General features: G+C 41.5%; 1 protein-coding gene across 3 annotated transcripts in view; it reads right to left on the reverse strand.

The window, feature by feature from the left end:
• The window catches only part of rptor (regulatory associated protein of MTOR, complex 1), a 153,898-nt gene that overhangs the window by 33,548 nt on the left and 93,311 nt on the right, over window positions 1-27,039 (reverse strand). For all 3 annotated transcript variants that reach the window (XM_046402669.1, XM_046402687.1, XM_046402678.1), the window contains exons 11-21: window positions 26,271-26,346; window positions 23,815-23,916; window positions 17,817-17,900; window positions 15,902-16,012; window positions 14,886-14,960; window positions 14,646-14,711; window positions 11,345-11,536; window positions 7,090-7,230; window positions 6,460-6,580; window positions 5,027-5,167; window positions 3,292-3,447 (exon numbers count right to left, since the gene is read on the reverse strand). In XM_046402669.1, coding sequence (XP_046258625.1) covers window positions 3,292-3,447; window positions 5,027-5,167; window positions 6,460-6,580; window positions 7,090-7,230; window positions 11,345-11,536; window positions 14,646-14,711; window positions 14,886-14,960; window positions 15,902-16,012; window positions 17,817-17,900; window positions 23,815-23,916; window positions 26,271-26,346 — 1,265 coding nt within the window. The remainder of the gene's footprint in view (window positions 1-3,291; window positions 3,448-5,026; window positions 5,168-6,459; window positions 6,581-7,089; window positions 7,231-11,344; window positions 11,537-14,645; window positions 14,712-14,885; window positions 14,961-15,901; window positions 16,013-17,816; window positions 17,901-23,814; window positions 23,917-26,270; window positions 26,347-27,039) is intronic.

Below are 27,039 nucleotides of genomic sequence, written 5' to 3' on the forward strand. Positions count from 1 at the left end.
TGACTTGTCCAAGAAAAAGATGCTTCTGAGAGAAAGGGGCCAATTGAGAGAGCATATGTTCCATAGGACAGGAAGGTTAATCCTGATGACCCTGGTGATCTATAGCCATCTGCTGGTCAAAACATATCCACTGAAATACCTTAACAGCTACAAGACACTCGTGCTCCCAACAGGGTGAATCCTAATGATTTAGGTGATCTTTTTTCAGTTAGTGCCATCAACAGGTCAGAGGGAGGGGATTAAGCCCATTGGTCCATCTCCTAATTTTTTCTTTTTAAATACAACTTTAGAGAGCTGTTGGTGTGGCTTTAATATTGTAGCAGGATTTGTATAAATTATAGTAAGAGGACAAAGACCAAAAAAAGAGAAGAATGAATGTTACAAATGCAAATCAATATATCACTCGTGGAACTCTGCCCTGACTCCCACACAGCTTTGGTATGTTGCTGGTTTTTTGTGGGCCAATGTCCAGCAACACTGCTAAACTATAGCGGACCACTTTACCTCTCGGCCTCGATGTTGCTGTTTATTAGCAGTGTTAAAACATAGATGTGATAAAACTGAGAAGGAATGCTGCTTTATACCAATAGGAGAGAATCGAGTGAATGCATTTTTGAGGCGGGATGAAAAACAAAAAGCCCCAGGGGTCTTATGAAACCAACTTCACAAACAAACAAAAGATAGCAGCAAATGAGTAAACAGCACAAAAGTCAAACTGACAAGTGAAGTCTCAGCTGAGTTAGATAACTGAATGTAAGTGACAACAGAAACATAAATATCAACAGAACATCAAATTCATCTGCACTCAAGTATGTATTTCAGTCTTTTCTTTATGCTCCTGCTGAATATTACTACCAACATCCATTCACCTGCCCTGCACTGCTTGTTTATTCATGCAGCACACTGAGGGGAGGGATGTATAAACAAGCACACTGGGAGGCTGGGACTCTTTTCAGCTGTGGGGGTGGGGCACTGGCTGGTTGGTGAAGGACCAGGGTGTCTTTGAACCTGATTACATGGGGACCTCACACCAGTATTAAAGGGCCACAAGCAGCTTGGAAAAGGTTTAGCCCAACATGAAATGCTAAATTTGTGGGATAAAAGTGTAATGAAAGACAAGCGCTGTGCCAGACTGTTTTTATTGTTATTATTATTTTTGTGTCGATCAAAGATTTATTTCTAAGCTTTGGCGTCCCATGGTACCTGTGCCCTAAAAAGGAAATCTTGCAAGAGCAGCTGTTTGAGAAAAAAATTAGTCTGGGTTTGATTAAATCTGGATTAGTTGATAAATCCCAGATTAGAAGATGGTCTGATGTATCTCCTGATGTATTCAATATTCTGTGCCTGTCTTTGTCTACCGTGTGTGAGAGAGGAAAATGTGCATATGATTTGTGTACGTGTGTGTACATGCATATGAGTGCGACTCCATCCAGATATGCACAGCAGATTGTGTTTGAATTTAATTTAAGAGCAGAGGAATTTGGTTTCCTCAGAAGGCTAATATGAAGCTGAGCTGAGCTCGACGGAGTCAGGCACACCTAAAACAAGATGGCATTCATTTACGCAACAAAGCAGAGCAAATATGCTGAAAAGGAAATTTCATTATAGTACCCGAACTTACATTCCCACCAAGTCAAATTCACTGTTCTCCAGAGCTCAATTTACTTTTCTAGTGGATTTTACATTTCAAGTCATTTTACAAAGTGCTGTGAAAAAATCACATAGCGGGATGTGACAGGGCGGCTCGGTTTGTAATGTGCAACAACAAGGAAGAAAAAAGCAAGAGAGGGAAAGAGAGAGAGAGGGGGAAATCCCTGGTTTCGCTTTCCCCTTTCCCGAGGGGTAATGGTTTTCTTGCTCGCACACAAACAGGTTGTCAGGACGCATGGTGGAACCCGCCAATCACCCGAGAGGGGGGGTAAGAGAACGGGTTTGGGTTAAGTGTGCACTAAGAAAAGCACTTTCATAGCCTCAGGTGACTCTATCCTGCCCACCATCTCCTCTCTGTTGTCAGCTGTTCTATTCTTCAAATGGGAGCTTCATTCTTTGTCACTTCCCTCATTTGAAGGGTTTCACCCTCTCTAGGTTGGCGGGCCATTTATTTCCCCCTGTTTTTCTCTCAAGTTTAGTCCCCTCTGGAGTGTTTGTGTATGGGATGGCCGTTTATGAACCAAACAACAGCTTCCTGTCAGCACTGATCCAACAGGGCACTTCTACACCACTGATGCTGCCACCAGTGTCTCCATGCACAATTGGCAGACTGCTCACAGAAGAGATATAAAGTAGAAATTAACATCATGATGATATGACAAATGAAAAACAGATGTTTAATTTGAAAAGTAGATCGTCGCAGGTCCAAAAGAAAAATTCCTCTTAAAATGGCTGAGGATAAATGGCAAAAGAATTAAGGTCTAACTGAAAGATGCATTAATCTGCCACTTTACACATCCAGGCAGTTTGTGGCACTCTGATATAGGCAATTCCAATATTCACTCTTCTTTTAGCTCTGGCTTGGTCTCCACATTTTCCTGAGAAAAACAGCCAGGCCTTTGCTGTTTTGTTCACTTGACAGTTGCTGCCTTTGTCCGTCTGTTGTTTATTGCCAGGCAGGTATCGTATAGTGGGTTTATTAGAGCCTTTTTGCTGAAAACAGCTTCCTACTACAGCTAGAAACACGGTCGATTAGAGAGGTGAGACTCAACCAAAATTTGCAGGTTAGAAAAGCAAAACAGACTATTAAGCTGATAGGAGTTGGGAGGATTTGCCACTATGAGCAACTACTACATAGTGCTTTAATGTGTGATAAAAGTGCTGCTTTAAAAAATGAAGGAAAGCTCATGATCTTAATATTTTGCAGAGGTTTGATCAGCTGTGTTTGGATGGTTTAAAGGAGTGACTGTGTTAGGGGACCTGCAGAAGACAGATTAATAAAATTACTGTCTAAGCAGCTGAGATTTAAGATCTGATTTTCAGAACCTATGGGCCAAATTGCAAAAATGCTGGATCCTACACTTCCCACAATGCAGCATCAACAGTGTTTCTCAATTCTTCTCCCCTCCTAAATCCCGATACATTTCACACTGAAACATCAACATGACATCATTAGGGGAATCTTTTCAGACTATATAAAGCCTCGCCAGCAAAGAAGACATACAACTGCCTTCACAGGCTGTGCCACTCATCATCACTTACCTTTGTGGGTAAAATTGGTCAAGTTGCACATTTAAGATGAATGAACAATACTGAAAGGCAGTATGCTGTAGAACTGCAGTACTACTGACAAGCTGTTACCTATGAGGGAATTGAGGGAAGAATAGGAGGACACCCGTCGCATTTTGTCGATGGTCTCGAAGGAGAGAATGTACTCGTCATTGTCGGGGCTCCCCAGGGTGCTGCTGGCACTGCTGCTGGTGCTCAGGTTCCCAGGAGAGAAGGCTGCTGGTCCACCTGGATGAAGGAAAGCACAGACACACACAAAAGCCTTAGATCTAATCAGCAAAGGAGGAAAAAAGAAAAAAATATATATATCTGTGTATATATATATATATATATATATATATATATCTCACAGGTCTCATAAATGTAATATGAGTTGACGAGGAAGAAGAAGAGGCTCGTATTTTGTTTAGAAAGCACTTTGTTTGCCGTAAAAGTGCTATATAAATAAAGTGCATTATGGTTATTATTGCTGTAAAAAGACAAAACCAAAGCCAGTGGCCAAATCAATATCCAATAAAGTATGATGTGTGTAAACAATGTAAGCAGCCCTTATACTTGGAGATGAGATGCCAACACAAGAGCTTGCTCATAACTTCATTTCAGCTGTCAGACACAGTCGTCTCTCGCAGTAGCTTTCCTTATCACCAAACATTACTCTGACTCATACAAACCTAAACGTCACACGTCCTCCAAACTGACTGCAGGCTGAAATGTGGAAATGGAGATTGGTAGAGAACGGTAATACTCTTTGCTCTGTGCTTATTGATGATAAACACCGCAGCATACCGGAAAAAACAGCGAGAATGTGATTCAGATGTGAGAGATGTCAGCAGTAGGTTACGCACGTCAACCAGTGATTTAGCTCCACTCAGGGCATATGCATCACACAGTGTGGCAGTGGACAGAGTTCGCCTTGTGTCTGAACCACAGAGCAGTGACACAAACAGGAGGTCAAGAGCTCAGAGGTGACAGCAAAGCTTTAGGCAGGACTAATGCTTCGATCATTACAGGATTATTTGGCTTAACATTAGGATAATCTATTCGCTATGCATCTATTTTTGGGAAAAATAAACGAAACAGTTTTACTGCTATAAAGTGACTTCCTTCTTTTCCACATAAAAATTATGCATCCTTTCATAAATGCAGACACAGCTTTTCTGAGCTCTTCCTCACAACTGTGGGAAGCAGAGGTAACCGTGGCACGCCTGACAGCACGTTAGGATGGTGTGTTTGAAATATTAAGGACCACACCAAACCAGCAAGGGGGAAGTTCAAGTGCATAAAAAAACCCAAAACAAAACAAAAAAACATGCAAAAAAACCTAACAACTTGTCAATACTGGTGCAACTGCACTGCACCCTGTCCCTGTTTTAACTGTGTGAGCTCGTCTGAGCAGAACAGCAGTTCAGCACCATGGAGAGCTCCTCATGTTCGCTGACTTTGTCACCGACCACGGCCAAGCAACAAGCCAGGAGAAAGGAGGAGGATTAGCGGAATTTGAGGAGCAACTAGAACCCTAGAAGAACTAGAAGTTAAGCTATTAGAAGAATATTGAGAGGAGTCAGGACATTGCTATAGAACAGACTGAAAAACTGTTGCTAAAAGTGGAATACACATCAACACACCACACACTCTGCTTGGCTAACTGAGGATGGTTACATACAACCTAATGACTTGAGCCAATGATCTCTCCTTGGATTCATTGTCTTCATTCAGTTCCCCCACAGGTTCATCTAAATTTATGCTTCATCGTTTTCCTTTTCTTTTGTTTGTATCCCCCTGCATTATTTTTTTTTCTCTCTCCTACCCTCTTCATTGAGGTTGAGGTTCTGCAGGCTCTTGTTCAGGTTGCGGGCAGTGGTGGCAGCTCTGATGTTGGTGTAGGAGTTGACTGATCGCAGGCGTGGGATGGCCGGGCTGTCCCTCACTGGAGTCAGGTTACCAGGCTCTGGATGTAAACACAGGAGGACAAAGATCAGGTCGAAGCCTGGATAATCCCAAAACAAAGAGATGCTGCTGTAATGTGTGAAATGTTCGAATAAGCAACCTGATCAGACTGGATCTGCATTCTTTCATATACCTTTCATAAACTTGGGACAAATCATCTGAGAGGTTGTATCCTTAGCCGTGCATATGAAGGACAACACGAAGAAATTCATTGTGCAAAGTCACATTTTACGCACATAACCTTGTCTTGTTTGTCAGAAACGCCACATCATCACTGCATCCCATTCCACATAATATCTGGTCGCAGTTAAGAAAACTGCTATACTATAGCCTACAAAGTCCTTTGATTATGGCACACACATTTTCAAACCATATTTTTACCCCAGCAGTGACAGATCTGGCCTTTCGTGTCTGGCACAGAAATGGGATTCAGTTTGTTAAAGACCTTTATACAGATGAAGTTACTGCATCAAAATATAATCAACCATCCACCCACTTCAGCAGCCTGGCACCTTATCACTAAGAGTTGATAGAGGTATTTACTCTATCAATTCAATCACTGAATTAGTACGTGACTCCTCTCACTGTAGGTAACTCTATTTAACAGTTTGCCTGTCCAGTTTACAAGAACTCAGTTAGTCAGAATATAGTCACATTTAGACGGGGACGGGTATAAAATGTACAGCTACTCATGCTCGCATGCTTTGATCCTGTCCTGATCGGAACAGCATCTGAGGTCCAATCTTCAAAGAACACATGGATTCAACCAAATCCTGTTACCTGTTCAAATGTCAAACATCTGCTAGTTCCAGCTTCTTAAATGTCGAGATTTTCTAATGTTCTTTCTCATATATGACAGTGAAAGAAGAGTCTTTGGGTTCTGGACTGTTTACAGTTTTATGTCATTTTACATATTGAAAGATTAATGAAGTGAAAATATGAAAATAACTGTTAGCTGCAGCCCTATTTCTCAGATATTTCAAATACAGTCGCATTCATCCTTTTGGCAGCTCTTATCCTTTTGAAGTGGAAATTCAGCAGGATAGGAGGAGAGGCTTAAAATGTTTAGTTTAACTCAAAAATATCGAAAAATAAATTTGAAAGGAAAATCAGAAAATTTTTTGGATTTTCCCTGTGACTGAGACTAATTTGATAAGCGATAATATGCCTCACTCCATGAATGAGGTTTACCATCATATTATTTTTTATATGGATGAGTATTTTCTCTAAGTATTCAGTAAGTATTCTGCGCACTTTAATGAGTATTTCTGCTCGTATGTGTGTCTCCAGTACCTGCGGTGTTGGCTGGTGAAGGTACTGTATAGTTCTTCTCTTCTTCTATGAACTGGAGAGCAACTGTACAGAAGTTGCTCTCATACTGGACCACCAGGTGACTCAGTGCTACAACCAGCTCCTGTCAAACATAAGTAGGAAAAGAAAGGAGAACATAATCAACAATCAGCACCGCTGATTATGACTTTTTAGACTTAAGTTCAAACAGGATTATTCTAGGTATCATCACAATTGGATCTCTAAACCAAATATTGTGAATTACCTCATTATTCATCTCTCTTTTTACACCTCAAGGTATGTTCTCTGAAAAGATCCTTGCTAAGACCTTGAATTGGTGGTTTTGGCCCGACTTACCCTTATACAGTATTAATCTAATTCTTCTCAGTCACTGTATCTGCAGGCCAAATCTCTTCTCATCTCCTTCTGACTTCTGTATTCCAGTAGACCTGCAGTCTGACCTGGACTGCAGTGCTGACTCCCTCCCCTTTCCACCGATTTCATGTATTTTGTAACCACACACTGCACTTACATCTAGCCCTGCATTTGTTTGTCTTACTATCACGTGCTTATCATGATAATAAAGCCCATGTATTTTATGTGCGTGGACGAGCGTTAGGGTGTTGCAGCGACCTTGCGGACCACAGGGCTGCCATCGTTGATGAGCTGGGCCAGCATCATGGCCACGTTGTGGTCGATGGTGGTGGAGTGGTCCGTCCTCTCAGCAGAGTTTCCCACAAACGTCCCCAGAGCAAAAACAGCCGCACATCTCACCTGCAAGCACACATTGGTATGGGTGTGAGAGAACGTCGATATGATTAAGCATTGCTGTTTTCTTTTTTGATACTCTACCAATTCTCAAAAACACTGCATCAATTTTAAATGAACAGTTTACATGCAGTGATTTGTGGCTGTGGTTCATTTTGTGTTGAACACAGTCCTATGAAACAACAAACTGCCTTTCTTACAGTACAACAACATACTGAATCGAAACCCTTGTAATGTGATATGTATCACATCGCCAGATTCTTGCCAATATACGGCCCTATATGTTTGAATATTTCATCAGTCTGATGATCCTTCATCAATGCACAAGTCTGCTTCTTTCAGCCATCAGAAGGATGAGTGAGGCCTTTTGAAACCCAAATGTGTGCTAGTGGGACTAATGCAAAATGTTGGTGACGATGGCTCAGTTGTCTCTTAATGTATCCCTGTCACATGCACTGGAGATTATCAGTGCTCATCAACTCATTACTGTATATGCTGCTTCATTGGAAGTTTAATGCAAACCTGTCACAGCACAGAGGGAATATTCCAGTTTATTGTGCCAACAGAAAACGTTTCATCACAGCTACTTTTTAGTGATGCCACAGCAGACAGATGTTGGTTTGATATGGTTCACTTCACTTCAATTAAAATCATCAGCTGGGACATTTCAAACCTTGGACCAAGGAAAGTCATAACAGCACTAGTATAACACTGGAAAGCATCTTTATGCACTGGATCATATGGGATTCAGAATACCAAGAACAACTGTATGATTAAATATAGTCCACTACAACAGCTCTAACTCTTGCATGCATTATTTCTGAAACTTTACATTTTAGAAGAGTAAGGTTTTTTCTATCTACATATTTATTTATCTAAAAATGTTCCTGACAATTTAAAGCAAAGATTAAAACCCCTTTTATAAGACAAAGCTGCCCAACAATAAATACACTACAAACATCATAAACAGACCTCAAAAACTGTCACATAATGCAGAAAACAGCATAAAAATTTAGCTTTCAAAATCCATCTATGTAAATGGATCCTTTAAACCTGACAGGCTAAAGCCTTGTAACACATATTCCAGGTGCAACAGGCAGTGTTCTCATGTCAGTGTCCAGCTCAATACAATGTGTGCGAGATGAGATGTAGTGACTCGCAAACTATGACTAAACAAGTCTGTCATCTCAATTCAGTTCCCTTTTGGGGGAGGGGGAATGAGCGCACGCACACGAGCACACACATGTGGTCTCTCAATCGAACACCTGATGAGAACTTTATAACAGCCATTTATGTGCAAATTTGTTATTTCTTAACAATTTGATGTAGTCAGTTATGATCTGTCAGTCTGAGTCTTCAGCGGCTTTGAATAACACACACATACACTTTGAAAATTCTTAATGTAAAATATATAAACAACTAAAAAAGTGTGTGTGTGTGAACAGGCATATGTGTCTGAAGACCTCAGATTCAACCTTACAGCCATAGCAGCTGTCTGTCCAAGGAGAGGAGGAAGTGACTGTTGGAAACAGATGTTGCTTGTGTGTGTTTCTGTGTGTGAACATGCAAATATGTGTGTTGTGTGTGTGTGAGGGCACCAAGTGTCTGGGTGAGCTTCAGGGCAAACTCTGCCTCACTGTCCCTCTGGTCCACACACGACCCACTCAGATGCTTACCGTCCTGTTTTAACACAGTGGGTCCAGACGGTTTCTGTGGGTCTGCTTTGAGTGTGTGTGCGTTTTTACGTCTTTAACAAAACTAGCTTTTATTAGTCTGTATAAATAGTTGTAGTCCTGCAGAACGTGTTCACACCAGAGGATTATTAGGTATTTTTCTGTTGATTTTAGGGTGTATTCTTGGTCTTTAAATACAAAACAAGGTTTTATTTTGTGTAGAGCAAGATAAAGTCAAAATAAAATCAGTAACGACTTATGGCTCTGTGAGTCCTATTGAAATGGTAACAACCAGAGTAAGCAATGCTCTGACTGTTGGCTATTTTTCTGATCTTGGGATTTGCTTTGCTTGCTGTGTCTGTGTGGTATTTTGGTGGTGAGTGCAGAGAGCATGAGACACAGACAGGGTTGACATGATGTCATTCTGCTGCCGACCAACCAAACAAAATATTTGCAGTGGATTTGCGCCCAGAACAGAATGATGCTTAAAATATAAATAAACTATTTTAATTAAGTAGATGCATTTAACTTTGCGTTATAAACTAGCATTCAATATAGTTACAGCAGACATGTCAGTACATCAGTCAGTCTGAATGAATGAGGAATGAGTGTCTGTGTGAAAAGCTTGGTCTTCACTTCATGAAATCCTTGCAGCCACCTGAAGACATACGTGTTGATAAATGTGCAGCCTCTTATCTGAGAAGGCCAGAGCAGTCTTTACTTTGGTTTTAATTCTTTTTTGGGAAGGCTGTTAGAGTTCTTCACTTTCAGGACTGGGTGACAGAGTTTCTACATATGAAAGTTTGTCATGAAGGAAGTGCAAAAGGATACAAAAATATTTCCTGAATTGGGACACATTTGTTTTGGAAATACTTAAAAGATGACATGGAAGCACATCAGCTTCAAATTCAAAGTCTTAAATTGGAAAAGAAATCTACTTTTATCTAAAATGCCAGAGCTAAAAAAAAAAAAAAAAAAAGTCAACATCTTTCTATTAAGAAAAAAAAACTTTTTATATTGAAACAAACTTTATAACCTAATGAAAATGTACACTGTATTGCCAGAAGTATTCATTCGCCCATCCAAATAACTGAATTCAGGTGTTCCCATCACTTCCATGGCCACAGATGTACAAAATCAAGCACCTCGGCATGCAGACTGCTTCTGCAAACATTTGTGAAAGAATGGGCCGCTCTCAGGGGCTCAGTGAATTCCAGCGTGGTACTGTGATAGGATGCCACCTGTGCAACAAGTCCAGGCGTGAAATTTCCTCGCTACTAAATATTCCACAGTTAACTGTCAAAGTTGGAATTCGCTTCCACAAAGTAGAAACGACAGCAACTCAGCCATGAAGTGGTAGGCCACGTAAAATGACAGAGCGGGGTCATATGCTGAGATGCATCGTGCACAGAGGTCGCCAACTTTCTGCAGAGTCAGCTACAGACCTCCAAACTTCACGTGGCCTTCAGATTAGCTCAAGAACAGTGCGTAGAGAGCTTCACAGAATGGGTTTCCATGGCCGAGCAGCTGCATCAAAGCCATACATCACCAAGTGCAATGCAAGGCGTCGGGTGCAGTGGTGTAAAGCATGCCACCACTGGACTCTAGAGCAGTGGAGAAGTGTTCTCTGAAGTGACGAATCACCCTTCTCCATCTGGCAATCTGAGGGACGAGTCTGGGTTTGGCGGTTGCCAGGAGAACGGTACTTGTCTGTCTGCATTGTGCCAAGTGTGAAGTTTGGTGGAGGGGGGATTATGGGGTGGGGTTGTTTTTCAGGAGCTGGGCTTGGCCCTTTAGTTCCAGTGAAAGAAACCCTGAATGCTTCAGCTCAGCAAGAGTTTTCAGACAATTCCATGTTCCCAACTTTGTGGGAACAGTTTGGGGATCTCCCATTCCTGTTCCAACATGACTGCACACCAGTGTACAAAGCAAGGTCCATGAAGACATGGATGAGCGAGTTTGGTGTGGAAGAACTCGACCTGCTGGCCTGCAGAGTCCTGATATCAACCTGATAGAATACTTTTGGGATGAATTAGAGTGAAGACTGCGAGCCAGGCCGTCATGTAGAACATCAGTGTCTGACCTCACAAATGCGCTTTGGGAAGAATGGTCAAAAATTCCTATAAACACACTCGGAAACCTTGTGGAAAGCCTTCCCAGGAGAGTTGAAGCTGTTATAGCTGCAAAAGGTGGGCCGACGTCATATTAAACCCTATGAATTAAGAATGGGATGTCATTGAAGTTCATATGCGTGTAAGGTCAGATGAGTGAATACTTTTGGCAATATAGTGTATCTTAGATAACCATGCATGATTTAATCATTCACAGGAGTGTAGGGATTCTTAAAGTGCTCTTTTTGCAGTCAAGAAAATGACTGCAAATAGAGTCAAAAATACATATTTTTGCACTTTTTCAAACGTACTCACACTCTGACATTATCCTCTCACCTCGGGAATGGGATCCGACAGCAGGGTGTAGAGCTTCTCGTGGGCGCTGTCCCGAACTCCGCACCACCGGGCTGGGTCAAAGTTCTGCCAAATGCGGCCCAGGCAAATGGCTACCCATTGGCGGAGCAAGGGGTGGGGGTCTGACAGCTGCTCCAGGCAGTTGGCTATTAGGTTGCCCTGCAGACAGGCCTCCTGGTGGGATGGAGGAGAAAGAGAGACGAGAAGGATGGATGCAGAATGATAAGTGTTAGAGACGGTGATTTGTTAACACATGTACTATGGAGTTTTAAGTTTTAAAGGTGTGATACCTGTGGATGCTTCCAGGATAAGATTTAAAAAGGCTCTTACAAAGAAAATCAGTCTGGACATTGAAAGGTACAGCACACTGAAAGGCGAACTCTAAATGACTTCTTTTCTGTCACGTTTCTGTCACTCAAATAGAGTCTTTATGTACCAGTATTAGCTCTTCTGTCCGTGTGTGCTGAGAACTTTAATATTAAGATGTTTAAGACATGTGAATATTAATTTGTTTACTGCATGAGGTTTCTTTAGCTGGACATTGCTGGTCATGTGACTTAAACTGTCTACATTAATCATGTGGCTACTTGCTAAAACGTACATGAACCCCAAGGTGACCATTTGGTACTTGTCCCGATTAAGGCCTTAAAATGTGTAGGCACGCTTTTCATGATACAACAGTCATGAGACAATAGTAAAGACTTTTCATTTCATTTTCCTCTTGAGGCTCTTGAGTGCCTCAGACTTCTTCAAACAATACATCCACGAAATGTAATAGGTTTGTAAGTATTGTGTGGTATGAAGTTAACAGTAGCAGTGGAGAAGCCATTTGCGATAGATATAACAACTTATGAGTCAGCAGCTATATAAAAAACAAAAAAACAAAAAACTTTCTCACTCACAAACTTTGTTTAGGACTTGTAACTGTGGTCATCATGGTAATCATTTTCATTTATATCACAATATGTGCATTATTCATGAGTCTTAAACCTGCTGGGGCTGCAGGCCGGGAAGCAGTCTTGTACCTTGTTAGCCAGTTAATCACCACTAACCTGTAACCTCACACTGTGTGATGGACAAGAACATTATGAGCTCTGCAGCAGTATGAATTACTCCTCTGAACCCTTCAGCTCTCATCAGATCTTGCTTGTGAACAAAAGGTAAATGGTGCATCAAGGTTTGAGACAGTTCTGAGCGTGATGGAAAAGCCGCAAATCCGAGAGCAAATAGAGCAAATCCTTTGTTCAAAATGCTTTCAAAACTTTACTTGTGATTGATTTATTCTGTGCAGATCATTAACAAGCATTAGTCTCCTTTCTTGTTTTGAGGTGCCTTTGTGTTTCCTCTTTTCATGAGGTAACACGGCCTGTTAATTGACTGTTAATTGAAGGACGTTCAACTTTGTAAAAGGTAATTAAAAGTGAGTGTCAAACACTACAACAATAAAGTACAGGCCAAGTTGGAATTCATTACTTTAGCGTCTCACAGGGTAAAATCAACACATTTCAACAGCACTAAATTCCATCAGAGTCACGTTGTAGGCACCCAATCACTGTATATAAACACGTGAGCTCCCCAAAAGTTAAGCCTAAACATCTGGATTGCCCCAGCATCTCAATTTTCAATTCCAATCACATCTGCTTGCCTTTGTTAAAGACATAATATATAACATTTCATGTCTAAAAACAAAATAGATTTTTATTGACAATGGTGGCTGTTTAACAATGAAGACAACAACGCTCATAATCCTATGATATGTATGCCTTTTGTTCTGATTGAGAGACCCCTAACAGCACAAACTACATACTGTGTGACTGAGCTACCATCAATACGACTTGATTAACGCTTCCTGCCAAGGTTTCACATTGAAACTGTGCTGTTCCCTTTGAGACACAGTTAGGCTTTTACAGTGAAAAATCTGTAAAGTGACTCAAATCACTTTCCCCTTTTCTGGTCAGCTTTTATATGTTGGAAATCAATTAACCTGGCATTATCTTGACACTGATCAAAAACTCAAAGTAAAGCAGACTGCTCATTCTGCTCAAAAGCAGCAGAGAGGTAAGTGTGATATTACTGCAGTGCGAATGTACTTCTTGTGAATGAATCTTGCAATATAGGTATAAAAACTTGTCATTCTGCTTTAATCTGATGTTGACATCAATAAAGACATTTGTGGTGACTAAAAATTTATAATTTGCATATCAGGAGCACAGCAGACATGTGTCAGTGCTCAGCACTCGCCAGCCTCAGATCTTCCCTGTGAACATAAAACACTTTAAGCATCACCTCACATACACAAGAAGCACAACAAACAGACCCGTTTGGTGTGCTGGGAATCCTTCTTTGTCTCGTCATAACAACAAATCTTTTATCAGCAGTGACACGTTGCTGCCCACCCCCACCCCACACACATCTTCAAGTGCCTCAGATTGCGGGTGCATTGTTCCCTCAGCTCTGATCGAGCCTCCCAGCTGAACCCTGAGAGCCGGAAGATTAAGACGTCGGCGCTTGGTGACATGTTCACAACAGCAATACTGAAGTAATGAGCGCTGTTGCTGAAAGAAGGAGGGATAAATAATGGAGATGTGGAGCAGGCAGAGAGTCTCTCTGTAATGTTGGGGATCATCTATTATTTACAGGCCTGTGAGAGAGGTAGCAGAATTAAAGAACCGCGGTATGGAAGAAGAATGAGTGTTTCGGATCTTGAGAGCACATATAGGTTTTATGATTTGTCACATTTATATGATGTTGAGTACTGAAAGGTAGTGGAGAAAAAAAATGAATGAGTCAAATAACATTAACAACGAGAAAAGTAACTGCAGAGAGCAGGAGAGAGGAAGAAAAAGGGAGACATAGTGGAATATTTTTTTTGGGGGGAAGAGTGTGTGTACGCCATGAAATGACGAGCTACATCATCCCTACACTGGACGTTTGATCAGCGTCCGACACAAAAGGCTTCTGGGATTAAACACCGGAGGCTAGAAGCAGGCCAAAGTGACACTTCCAGTGATAAAGTGTCACCATGGAGGTGGCTGGGACGGAGACGGAGATTATAGAGGTGACTGTTGGTGACAAAACTGTCACATAACCAGTATCTCAGTGGAATACACAATGGGCCATGAAGTGATCTCTCAAAGCGACGGCTGGCCCCAAACAACCCACCGAGGTTCTGGTGAGGGGAGGAAATGGATAACACGGCACGTTCTCCCTTTGGACTTCTGGTAAGCAAACGGGCTACAGTGCAGAACACACACTCCAAACGCTCACACACATACACACGTACCTGCCCTGTGTTGTAGCTGTTGACAATAACAGCCAATATGAACACAGCCATGGTTCGATGCTCGGCCTGTAACAAAAAAGGGAACTCTTTTGTTTCCTGTTGAACTCTTCGTAATCTTTTAGCGACTTAATAAACTGAGCACCAAAAAAAAGAGAAAAGAAATTAAGAGATATATCCCTTCATATTATATTACAAGAAAAAGTTCAAGATTGTGTCACTTTTGGATCGGCAGGTACTCACTGGCATGTAACTGTCAGCCAGCACAGACAGGAAGTACTTGTGTCCGTTGTCTTTCACCAGGTCAGCTTGACATGACTGCAGAGACAGGGACAGGAACAGGAACAGGGACAGAGACAGGGACAGGGACAGGGTGGCAGGAGAGTTCATTTCAGTGCAGATGTTACCATCCACTCATACAACATCCACAGCAGTCCTGTCACAGGGTGTGTTTCTCCCACAGCAGCGCCTCCAAACCATGAATGAATATTGATGGCACACTGCAGAAAATTCTTATTAAAAATCTTCTAAGGTAATGTTGAAGAATCAAGATAGTGTATGATTCTGAAGGATTTCATTTCTTCCAAATAATATGACAATTTACTACTCTATCTGTAATATAAACCATAGGGTGCAGTTAAGCTTACCATTTGATTGAAATGTACACAAAAGGGTGTGTGTGTGTGTGTGTGTGTGTGTGCGTGTGTGCGAATGCTGTATTCTTTATTAACATGATGTAAACGCAGTCATTTGAAACATATTACTTTTGCAAAAATGAAGCAATATTTCATGGCTCAAAAACAAAAACACTGATCAAACTGTAACAGCTTTACCAATTTCAGATTTGATTATGAATCAAACCAACCAAGAATCAACACGGAATTAATTTATCAAAATGTCTCACCCCGATTATGTTGCTTTAATTAAAGTAGAAAAATAAAAACACACTACTTACAGAGTATGTGCTTGAGCATGGCGGCTCTTTCAGTCTTTGCAAAATCATCAGTGCAGAAAAATACATATTTAGGCTCCTAACATCATTGTGAATATGTTCACACCAAATACATCTGACTCTCTTTTTTTGACTCATATTCACTCTTTTATTCCCTCTCTTAGTCATCAGGTGCAGCAGACGAAAGCAAAACGGTCCCGTTAAAAAAAAAAAGCACATAAAAAAAATCAAAACTTCACAACAATAAGGATTTAGAAAAGATGAGAGAGAACGATTTTAATATTTGTGAGGGTTTTATATAACTTACGCTGTCCACAGCGAGGATTTTAGCCCAGATGAAAACCAGCAGCGGCCGCAGCTCTCTGGCCGAGCTCTGGAGCAGCTTTAACACGTAAGGGAAGATCCCCACAGACAGGGCCTGGACACACACACACACACACACACACACACACACACACACACACACACACACAGAGCGTTGATGTTTAGAGAGCAGTGATGATATTGCAGTTGCAGCTGCTGAATGTGTTTGTCCAAGTTTGAACACCAAGACACACCTGTAGTTTGAAATGTAAACACGCACGAAATGAAATTTAGCTAAGCAGAAGCAGCAGCTGGAATGATAAATGTAATCCCGCCATTCAGTATGCTGCTAACTTGGACTGTGAGTGACAACATAAGGCAGTAAGGTCCAAAGTGAATCAGAGATTATGTCAAATTAAATAAACGAGACAATATTTTGAGAGCAGCATAGCTGGATGTCTTCCAGGTAATAAAGGAAGTGAATAGTAGGGCTTTTATTCTGGCTTGCCAGGTTAGAAATCAGCTGCAGCAAAACGTTCTCTTCCAAGATGAGAGAGTTTACAAAGCAATTTATGTTCTCTTCAGCAAGCCGACGGAGCGTGACCTGTTAATCAGAGGAAACATGCCCCAAAACACACAGAATTTCTTTTGGAGCCTTTTTTTTCCCACTATATGCGGCGTTTGTTTTACTTCTACAACATGTTGACGAGTGAGCTTCAGAGGTATTTATAGCTGTTGTTTTTAGCATTGGAGACAGTCGGGCTGGATGTTTCCCTCCCAAGCTATCCATGTCCAGACTGCAGCTTTCTACATGAAGGAGAGGTTCAGTTTTTCAAGTCTGACACTTTATTTGAAGGGGTGTTCATAAAACTGACATGACACCAGTCAAGAACACGAAGGAGTTCATGACTGTTGTGATCAAGTGTCATTCGGTCAAATCGACATGAACATGCAATCACCACGGGAGAGCAGGGGGCAGCCGTGGCTTAGAGGTTGGAGAAGGGGCTTGTGATCGGAGGGTCACCGGTTCGATTGCCCCACTGGACGGGCAGTATAAATTTGGGTGTGGTGGAGTGATTAATGCGAAAAATGCCCCCCTCCCCTCCATTAGCCGGCTGATGTGCCGTTGAGCAAGGCACTTAACCCCCCAATATGCTCCCCGGACGCTTGATGCTGCCCACTGCTCCTGTGTGTGTTTCACTGCATGTAATTTGCCGGGTGTTGATGACAAATTCAGTGTGTGTATGTAAAAATATATATACTGCCAATAAAGCTGATTCTTCTTCTTCTTCTTAATAATAACCAAACTAAAAATCATTCAGTCTTACATATTGCATTACAATAAACTGCCATGTGTGGTTGGATTTGGGTTGGACGTATGCCATGATTTTTTTTCCTCAACTACAGTGGTACAATTTGGACTTGACATAAAGATGTCATTAAGTTTTATTTCAGTGAAGAATTATTTTATGGCAGTGTTATGAAAAATTTACCGCTCAACTACAGTGGTAATATTTGAGCTTTTCATCAAGATGTTATTAATTTCTGCATGGTATTTTTTGTTAACTGGCATTGGAGTGCAATTCACTTTTACTACATTGTTGTACTGTTGTCGTATTTTATGGAAAAAACATTTCCTGGTTTTCCCTCTTATATCATCCTGCTGCTCTGCCTCAGTTCTTACAGACTAATGGATTTTCCTCATGGACAGAGAGCTTTACTTGTTTTCAAAGGAACTGCTAACTGTAGCTCCCATTAGCTGTGAGAAAACCACAAAGTTGAAATGTCATATTTGCTACTAATACATATTTGCATACATTATCAAATAAATGTTAAAGTCTGTCTGTCCTGTTACACAGTGTGTGGTTCCTTTAAAATAAAAGCATTATTTTCAAACAGGTACACCATGTAAAACGCACCAGACTGACGGCCCAGGGACCCAGATCCAGAAAACGTCCAAGCAGGTCTAGAGCTCGCAGGCGATGCACCTGACTGAGGAGGACCTACAACAGAGAGCAGAGGTCAGAGGTCAGCTGTGCTGCTTCCAGGCCAAGAGGAAGAGGAAGAGGAAGAGGAAGAAGAGGAAGGACAGCATGAGAAATGGCTGAGGTGGTGAAAAGGTGGACCGAAACAGGTGGCTCTTCTACCACTACTGCTAACACACAGGCACCAGGTAGCACTTGTTTACTCGGTGTGTGTGTGTGTGTGTGTGTGTGTGTGTGAAAGCATACACGTGTGGGCGCTTGGGTGCGTCCTTTTGGCTGCCATTTCACTTTGTGTCTGACAGAGACACAGGCTCAGGACAATAGCCAAATATATGTGTGTGTGTGTGTGTGTGTGTGTGTGTGTGCATGCGTGCGTACATGCAAAGTAACAGCGATGCCAAATGGGCTCACGATGTAGCAGTTTTAGCCAAGAAGAACTATTTTAAGGAGGCATATGGTACATGCTAAAAATGTATATCTAAGTGTGCGCAAAGTGTAACTTATGCAGCATTGCGCACACTGCAGCACTGAGTCTCTGAACACCGGTCCAAGCCCATGTGACTGTCCCACAGTGTGTGTGGGAACAAGCATATGGAGGAGCCCAGGTCCACACACACCATACACACACGCGGACACTTCCACCAACACATAATGTATTATTAGGGTTCTCCATGACTCCAACCCGGTGAGCGTGACCATGTTAACAGAAGGATGCCGGGGGAAGACCGGCCCAGGGTTACCTCCAGCTCCAAGGAAGAGCGTGGGAACATGGACACGTGTGTGTGTGATTGTGTTTGTGTGTGTGTGTGTGTCTGACGTAGGCGTGAGCTCTTTAAGAATAAGAAAAGCCAGCAAAAAAGAACTGAATCTAAACCTCTCCTGATCCAAGCTTCTCTCTGTCACGACTCTTCTTCTCAACCTGATTTGACACAGATGTCAGTGAACAGTTTCCACACTGTCACACACACAAACACTTCATGAAAGTGATTCACATACCATATTAACATACATGAGCCATTTTATCACGGAAGGGACAAAAATACAAATCTCTGATCAATGGTGTCATCTCCAGTGTGTGTGTGAGTACACATATGACTCTATTCCTCATTTGCGTAACACCTTGACTCCAATCTCCTTTAGTGCGATGACTAAGCACTTCCCATCATCCGATCGTGTTTACAGGCAGCGAGACACACACTGTCATGCTTCATATGGTACGTGTCTTAATCACTTTCCTGACACCTAATGCCCCATGTGTGTTAACGTGAAAGTGCCGCTGTTACCGTAACAGCACAACTTAGAGACACTGTAATTCCTTTTCAAAATCTGTTAATCCTTCCTGGGTGAAATAGCTGTTGTCAAGACAACGCTGCACCGCATCTCTCCTTCATGAACTTGTCCTCCCTTTGCTCATTTCATTAAAGAGCATTATTGACGGAATGCTGTCTGTTGCTCATTTCTTGTCTCTCTTTGCATCTTTCAAATGGAGCCAGATTATATTTTGGCATAAAACAGTAAATCCTCCAAGGGTATACAGTATGCCAGTCTGCATCAGTTCATTCTTATGCAACTGCATGCTTAAAAGGGTATAAAACCTGTTTATATGTCCATCTGCTACATCACAGAAAATGGAGTAGCATTGAGATTACTTTGCCTTCATGGTGTAAAGCTGCATAATGTTGCGTAATCTTAAAGGCCACTGTTGTTTCACTTCGTCTCCTTCCACATCAACAGCAACCACGCACACACCTTCACACGCCATCCAGTGATGCCCAATCCGTCTGCCTTTTCCTCGGCTTTTAACGGGCCCCGACAGAACTGCTGTATGGACAGGCTGCGGCTCGCAGCGCGCTGAGTCAGCAGGATATTACCATTCAACACGGACAGCGGCACTACTACGCTGAGATATAATACAACGCCACAACTGTGTGGTCCCTCGGGACGGCGGTGGCGGTAGGAGGAGAAGGGAGGGGAAAAACATCCCACTGATGTAACTCAACATCTGACGCACACAATGAGGTTTTCAGCAAGATTTCACCCCAATTAAAGCATCTCAGCACCACTACAGGAAACACAGCAGCCACTGTTCTTGTCGTAGGCTTTGTTGCAGGGTTATAATGAGGAAAATTGGCCTGGCAAACGCTGAGCTCAAATTACAGGAGGAATTTCGCAGCGCATGTAACACTTTTCTGCTGGCAGATCTAAAGTAACAACCTGGATGAAAGAGCATGTTGTATAGAAGATAAGGAAAATGAAACTACATTATTAATCGCTCATTGGGACATTATTTGCAGAGCGGAGGAGGTTGGTGAGGATAAATACAGAGAGAGAGAGAGAGAGAGAGAGAGAAGTGGTGGGAAATAATAGTATTGCTGCAACGGTAACATTCTAAGCTAATGATGGACTCTCAGCAGGTGATTGCAGCACTGACTTTGCTCATGCGTAATGGAGAGAAAAGCCCACACACAAAGGAAATATATGAACATATATCCAAATAAATGCAGAATATATGTAGCATGTATGTCATATTTAGGGTCATATATGTGCATGTATGTGGATATATAGTAAATATGTGTCATATCTGACTATATCCACATATATGCCACAGTCAGGTGCATATATATCATACATAATGCCTTATATATAGCTCATATATGTCTGACTTTTTGCATATATGCCATACATGCCTATATCTCACTTTATTTGCAAATGATGTAATGTGCATATATGTTCAAACAAAATATATTTAAGATTGTACTTATTTTAATTCAATGCAGATTGAGGTTTGCAGAAGAAAATTCGATGTATAAGACCTATTGTCTTATACATCTCGATCCATATACACTCGATCCATTTTGCGGCGACGGACAAACTACCGACTCATAAAGCCGAACCGAGACACCTGGCTTAGAAGACTATAGGGCTTCAAAGTGTGACGTAGCGGAGTGGGAAAACCGCAATGCATCGTGGGGTTTGCAGGCAACTGAAAAGTGTGTTTACGCCAGCTGCATGGGTGATGCTGCTCGTCAGAAAAGACTTTATCAGAAAAGACTTTATTGCCATGTAAGTGAAGAGGTTTCACATTACTAGGAATTTGTCTTGGTGATTGGTGCATACATAGAACATAACAGTAACATATAATTGAAGAATAAAATAAAATAAAAAATAAAAATAAAAATAAAATAGAGTAAGGTAACACAAAATAAAATAAGTGAAATAAATATTTTTCTGGAGGTAGTTCAAAAGTAAGGTAGTGCAGGGTGGAGTATAGTGCAAGTGGGTGAGGTAAGACAGAGCGCACCAAAACACCAGGGCGTCCGTCCTTGGCGCCATCTTGGTAGTCGTGTTCTGTTGTTTTGTTTAAACAAGTTAAAACGTGGTGCAAAAGTTCTGTGTTGTTAACTGCCACAATTGTTTACGTGATCGCTTGGGTAAAAACAAACAATGGGGTGAGATTTTTCTCATTTCCAACGTGAAAGCAAAGCCAAGGACCTCGGCTGAACCTGGTATCGCCCTAACAAAGTGAGTTCATTACAGTAAGCGGACTTTAGAATATTTTATGCAACCTAAGATCGTAGTGTTGTCATATATTCCCACCAGTGTGTGATAAAGAACATTTTAAAAAATATCCCCATATGGTTGACAAAACAGAAGTATGTTGTTCAGTAAGGACGTTCATTCTAGACCTTGAAAACACTATGCATAACATGACAGATTTAAAGGTACAATTACTACATTTTTGGAACTTTCAACTACATCTCATATCTGTAAAAGGAAGTGGAATAAGACTAAATTATCAAACAACCTAATGTCTATCTTATTCAGTCCCCTGAAAATGGAAATTAGTCTTCCAGCTTATCACACTGGATGGATTGATGTACATGATGCAACAGCAGAGCGGCACTGTTGTTGCATCATGCTGTTTACACCTTTTTCACTATACAGTCCCACATACATACATCCTACATATATATGTATAGCATATATGTACATATATGTGTGCATATATGTACATATAGTTGAAAGACATCAATTTCGAATATGTGCATATATGTTGGAAAATATACGTGGCATAGATAAAAAACATATATGTTCATATATTTTCTTTCCGCGTGGGACTTTTTAAACATGCAACCTGCTGGCTCCACACACAGGTCTCAATTACACAAAGGTTCCACAGTTTCTCTATTCAAGCCATTTCTCAAACTGCTGCAGTGCTGTGCATGATATGTGGCACCAGTGGAAGTCGGCACTACTGAGAACAGCGGAGCGCAGGAAAATAATATCAAGGACGGGGAATGTTCTCAGTTCTCTCACAGACAGCAATGAAAAGTTAATTTTCATCTACATGTCTTAATTAATGACCATCATGAGTGGAGACACTCTCGCCCCAATTCTCACTGACTAACCTCTCATCAATGTCATAATTTATTAGAGAATTTAAAAACTCCACAGCGTGACACAAAGACCGAGAATATTTAAAAATGACATCATGTCAGGGTGAGACAAACACAGTGTTTTGTTGGATATTCACGCTGTAAATAGTTGGGATGAATGAAAGATGAGTGACGCTGATGATTACTCTCTTCTTACTCTTTTCTTTTCCAGGGGTACTTTAACTCTGTCATTATTTTTTGGGGCTTTATTTTGATAGCGGGGAATAGAAAGGCGACAGGAGATGACAAGAGAGAAGGATGACTTGCGCGATGTCCCCGGCTGGAAATCAAACAGGGACATTGTGATTACATGGTCAGTGCAGTAAAGAAAAATGTAATGTACTTATCAAATTCATGACATCGCTCTTACAAACTTGTGTAATTAATACATCTCTGTTTTTAGAACTGTATGTTTATTGTGGCCATCCTGTAGACGAGACAGCAGTTAAATGAGACTGTGTGACTGTTACAGAAATAGGTAGAGTAGAAAAATAGGCCTCTCGGGATGTTCACCCAGCAAGTGAAACTGCTGTTGTGACTTGTTGTGAAACTGACAAGAAAGATTGACTGTATATTTGTATTAATGAAGAACATACTTGAAAAGGATGTAATAGAGAATAATACATCCATATATTGGTCTGTTTGACTGTATATGTGCAGGAGTTTTTTTCCCCCATGCCCTCAATGTGAGCGAGTAGGCCGTCGCTGATTTACTTAAATGTGAAAACCTGTCACAACACAGAACCATATTTCCACACATTTACCAACAGAGCTTCATCTGAAATCTGTAGATGAAGAGAAGAAAGTAAGAATATTGGTGTCCAGACTTAATGATGCCAAGCCCGAGACAATGACTGAGATGGATCATCATATTCTGCTATTTCACTGTTTTTTTTCCCCCAACTTTTTCCTATTCTATGACACAGTTTTAGTGAACTTTTTAATCTGTAATTACGGTTCTTAAAACCATATGTTTTCATGGTGCATACTGAATCATAATTATAATTCTGGATTATCATCAAAGATCACAGCATTAAACAGACAGTGAACACAGGTTTTTTGGGGCTTTCTGCTTTTTGAAAAGCTTCGTTTTTGTGTTCGGGGGAGACACTGAAGGTCCAGCTCAGTCAGATGCCTGCTACAAGACACGCAGATGACAAACAACACGCAAACCCTCAGTGGACTGCTCGTAAAGCAATATGTAATATATGTGTATAATATGTGTAACGAACATAAAACTGATGACATGGTGCACAAGATGGGTAAGGATTATAATGATCTTCTTCCACGTTCACAGCCCTTTCTTAGAACCAGTTCTAATCACGATTAGTTTCTTCATCCACTATGTTTCTTTGAATCCTTTGAAAAACAATTGCAATTACATGTCGTGCGGATTGAGCAAACTTAAATTAATAATTTAAATCGAAAGGGACAAAGAAACTTGCTGCTTGGAGGTTTGTCTGTGTGTGTGTGTGCGTGCGTGCGCGTGCTTGTACCTGCAGTACAATCGGGAGCTGCTCAGGGGGGTTCCTGTTCTCCACACCCATCGTCAACCACACCTGAAACGCCGTCAACTGTTCAGCGAAGAAAGGACTGTGCTGTGGACACAAAACACACACACAGGGTTTATTATGATTTTGAACAATCCTCTCTCTCTCTCTCTCTCTCACACACACACACACACACACACGGTAATGAGCCAGTTTGCAGTGAGCTTATCGTATGATGAAAGCACTGACACAAAAAGCTAAGTAGTGACACTGCACTGCAGCAGCAACATAAATCCTGATCTATCATGATCACCTTCCTTCTCTCTCTCTCTTTCTCGCTGGTGCCACGGCAGTTTGCCTGATTGATTGGTTGCTGGCCGCAGAGTTTTTGATCACACTGAGTGTTAATATTGCGACGGGAATTACGACAGCGTTGTGTAGACTGTTGATGGATGTCGAGAGGGGAAATATCAATGCTTCACGGCTGGACGGCTAAATTAATTTGTGCATAATCAAAGCTTAATAAATCTACAAGCACACACAGATTTGTGAAAAAAAGTGGTGCACAGTGGGTGGAGGTCCAGCTTAGAGGCTCTCCTGTTTGTGGAACACCTTGAATAGTGGGTATAATGTTGGCTACGGGTATAATAATGTAGCATTGGAATCTTTACTACAGAGATGTCTTTGCTTTACTGATCTGATTAATACTCAATACCAGCATGTATGTTAACTGCAAATAAACCTATGGCCAAACATTCTGAAGTTCTGAAGTTAAATGTGAGACTTTTAAAGACTTTTTAGATACCAAATAGAATACAATTTATGATTGTACTGGCCAACGAATGACAATATGATGAAAAACCAGTAAATACAATGTGGCCTTCAATTGCTTACATTATATCATAGTTTTCTCAGTATTTCTGAAAAGTACATAATAATCCCTAATTAATTAATTAACAGACTTGTAACAGGCTACGGAAGGGAAAATATTTTGTAAATTAAATTTAGATTGATTTAGATGTGGCCTGTGAGGCACAACGCAGGGCAAAAACAACTGCACAGCACTTGCTGCAACTCAGATCAAAGCATCAACATGTGTATCGACTCCTCTTTGTTTTCAGCTGGTGGCGAGGACAGTAACAGTGAGGATCCCACAATCCCAAAAGGCATGTTAGTTTTTGCAGATTTCATCACTCAAGATCCAACTCACAGAAAGCACCAGGCTTGCTTCTTGTAGAATTCGATATTTATAAAAACAAGAACGGTCAATAAGCGTTATTTATGATGGTACAAACAGCATTGCAAAGTACACCACGCAAACAAGAAATAGGAAAGGATAGCCATAAATATGACAGACCAGATGCACGACATGTGATGTTCACCTCTCCTTCACAACCACATATGTACATGTATGTACAGAAACTATTAAAATCCCAAATTACATACAGAGGACTGTAAGGACTGCAGCAGAAGCTTAAACCACAGTCAGTTGTGGAAAACTGTCAAGAGCAGAAAATAAAACTCAATCTGTACTATACTGTCTCTGCAGCTTTAAATTCAGTTGGGACAGAGACCAAGAAAATGAGGTAAACAGTTGCAGCACATCAGAGAGGAAATAAAGGCTCCTGAAACATAGAGCAAGACAAAGAGGGAAGATCTCCTTTAGTAGTCCTCAGAGGCTCAATTACGCTGCCGGTTAAGTGGCTGTCAGGAGAAGGCAGAGGAGGATTGAGCATGGAAAACTGCTCCTGTGGGAGCGATGGAGAAGATGCCCACCTCCTAGAGCCAGGCGGAGAAGAGCAAAGGCATGGACGAAAGTGCTAACGTAAGGGAGAAACTGCCCCGCTCTGGTCATTTTCTGTGTTTTCAGAGATTTTGGATTAGTTTGCATTGCAGAGCACATGCTGCTGCTCTCTGGTGAGTGTGTGTCTGCACACACACAAAAATATCTTGAGTTGATCCAGATATCTTAAGTCATCGTCAGCTCCGTCAGCCTCTCGCAGCATGTTTCCATTACACTCAGCATCTCCATCACTGCCTCCTGCCATGTCAGGAAATTTAACAGTAAAGTGCGGCTGAAAGTGCAGGGCCGGTGGCTTCAGAGAGTATTTTTTATTTGACGCTGACACTTGAATTATTAGACCTGACATTTTTACAATGTTATCCCATGGGAATGAGTGTGTGAGTGTGTGTTTGAAAGATTAATACAGATGCTGTGGACGCTGGTGGCAGACCACTTCCAGTGCAAACAAGAACTGTTGATGCTTGGAGGCGCCAGTGGTGGACAGATCCAAGAGAAGAGCCATCCATCAATGCTAGACAAACAGTAGCCGCTAACCTATACACATGCTTACTCGCAAAAACACAATCGACCAGAGCATCTTTCTCACTTTTGAGGTGAAGCTGAAGATGTCTCAGTGTTTGTTTTTCTCTCACACACACGCATGCGCACACACACTTACCCTGAAGGCGGTGCCCTCCTCAATGATAGTGGGCAGCTGAGAGAGGCAGATGTCCACAGCCAGGTCCCATGCTTGCCTGTAGTGAAGTGACACACACACACACACATACCCAAAGCACATTAGAATTACCACATGCATTATGAGAAACATGTCCAAAACCACACATATTTGTTGCAGTTTAAAAGGAATCTCTTTATAGCCCCAAACAATAGAAACAAAGGCATCTCAGCACAAAGTCATTGGCTTTCCTCCTCACCACTCACTCATTCTTCTCAGCTCATATTTTCTCTCTTCCCTGTACACATGTATCTCCTTAAATTCCCAGCCTGAGGTCCTGGAGAGGGCAGACTTTAATCCCTTTCTAAACACCAGCGTTCTCTCATGGTCATCATATCTAATTCATGGTGTTATGTAACTCACATCAAACCTTATCACAGCTCCTCTAGTCTTTCTGTCCGTCTCTCTTTCAGTCCACTTTCTGGCTCCTTTTTCTAGCAGAAAATCGAGCTCAAGGCCTCCATGGAGCTTTATCCTCTCAGTTAATGTGAGTTAGGGGGGTTGAGTCATGTTCCCAGTAGATGCACTGCAATGTAATGTGACGCTGAACAAGTGACACTGAGTTCACTCTGTCTGTGACTCTTTCTGCTGCTTAGACAGCTTTTCTCATTAGCTAGAAGCACTGTAATAGAGTTGCACTTCGGGTTGACCGCACAGTGTTGAACGAACAATGGATCCACTGCTCTCATGTATGTGCAGCATGCAAACATAC

The sequence above is a fragment of the Scatophagus argus genome, chromosome 2, assembly GCF_020382885.2.
Source record: "Scatophagus argus isolate fScaArg1 chromosome 2, fScaArg1.pri, whole genome shotgun sequence".
In the NCBI taxonomy this organism is placed as follows: Eukaryota; Metazoa; Chordata; class Actinopteri; family Scatophagidae; genus Scatophagus; species Scatophagus argus.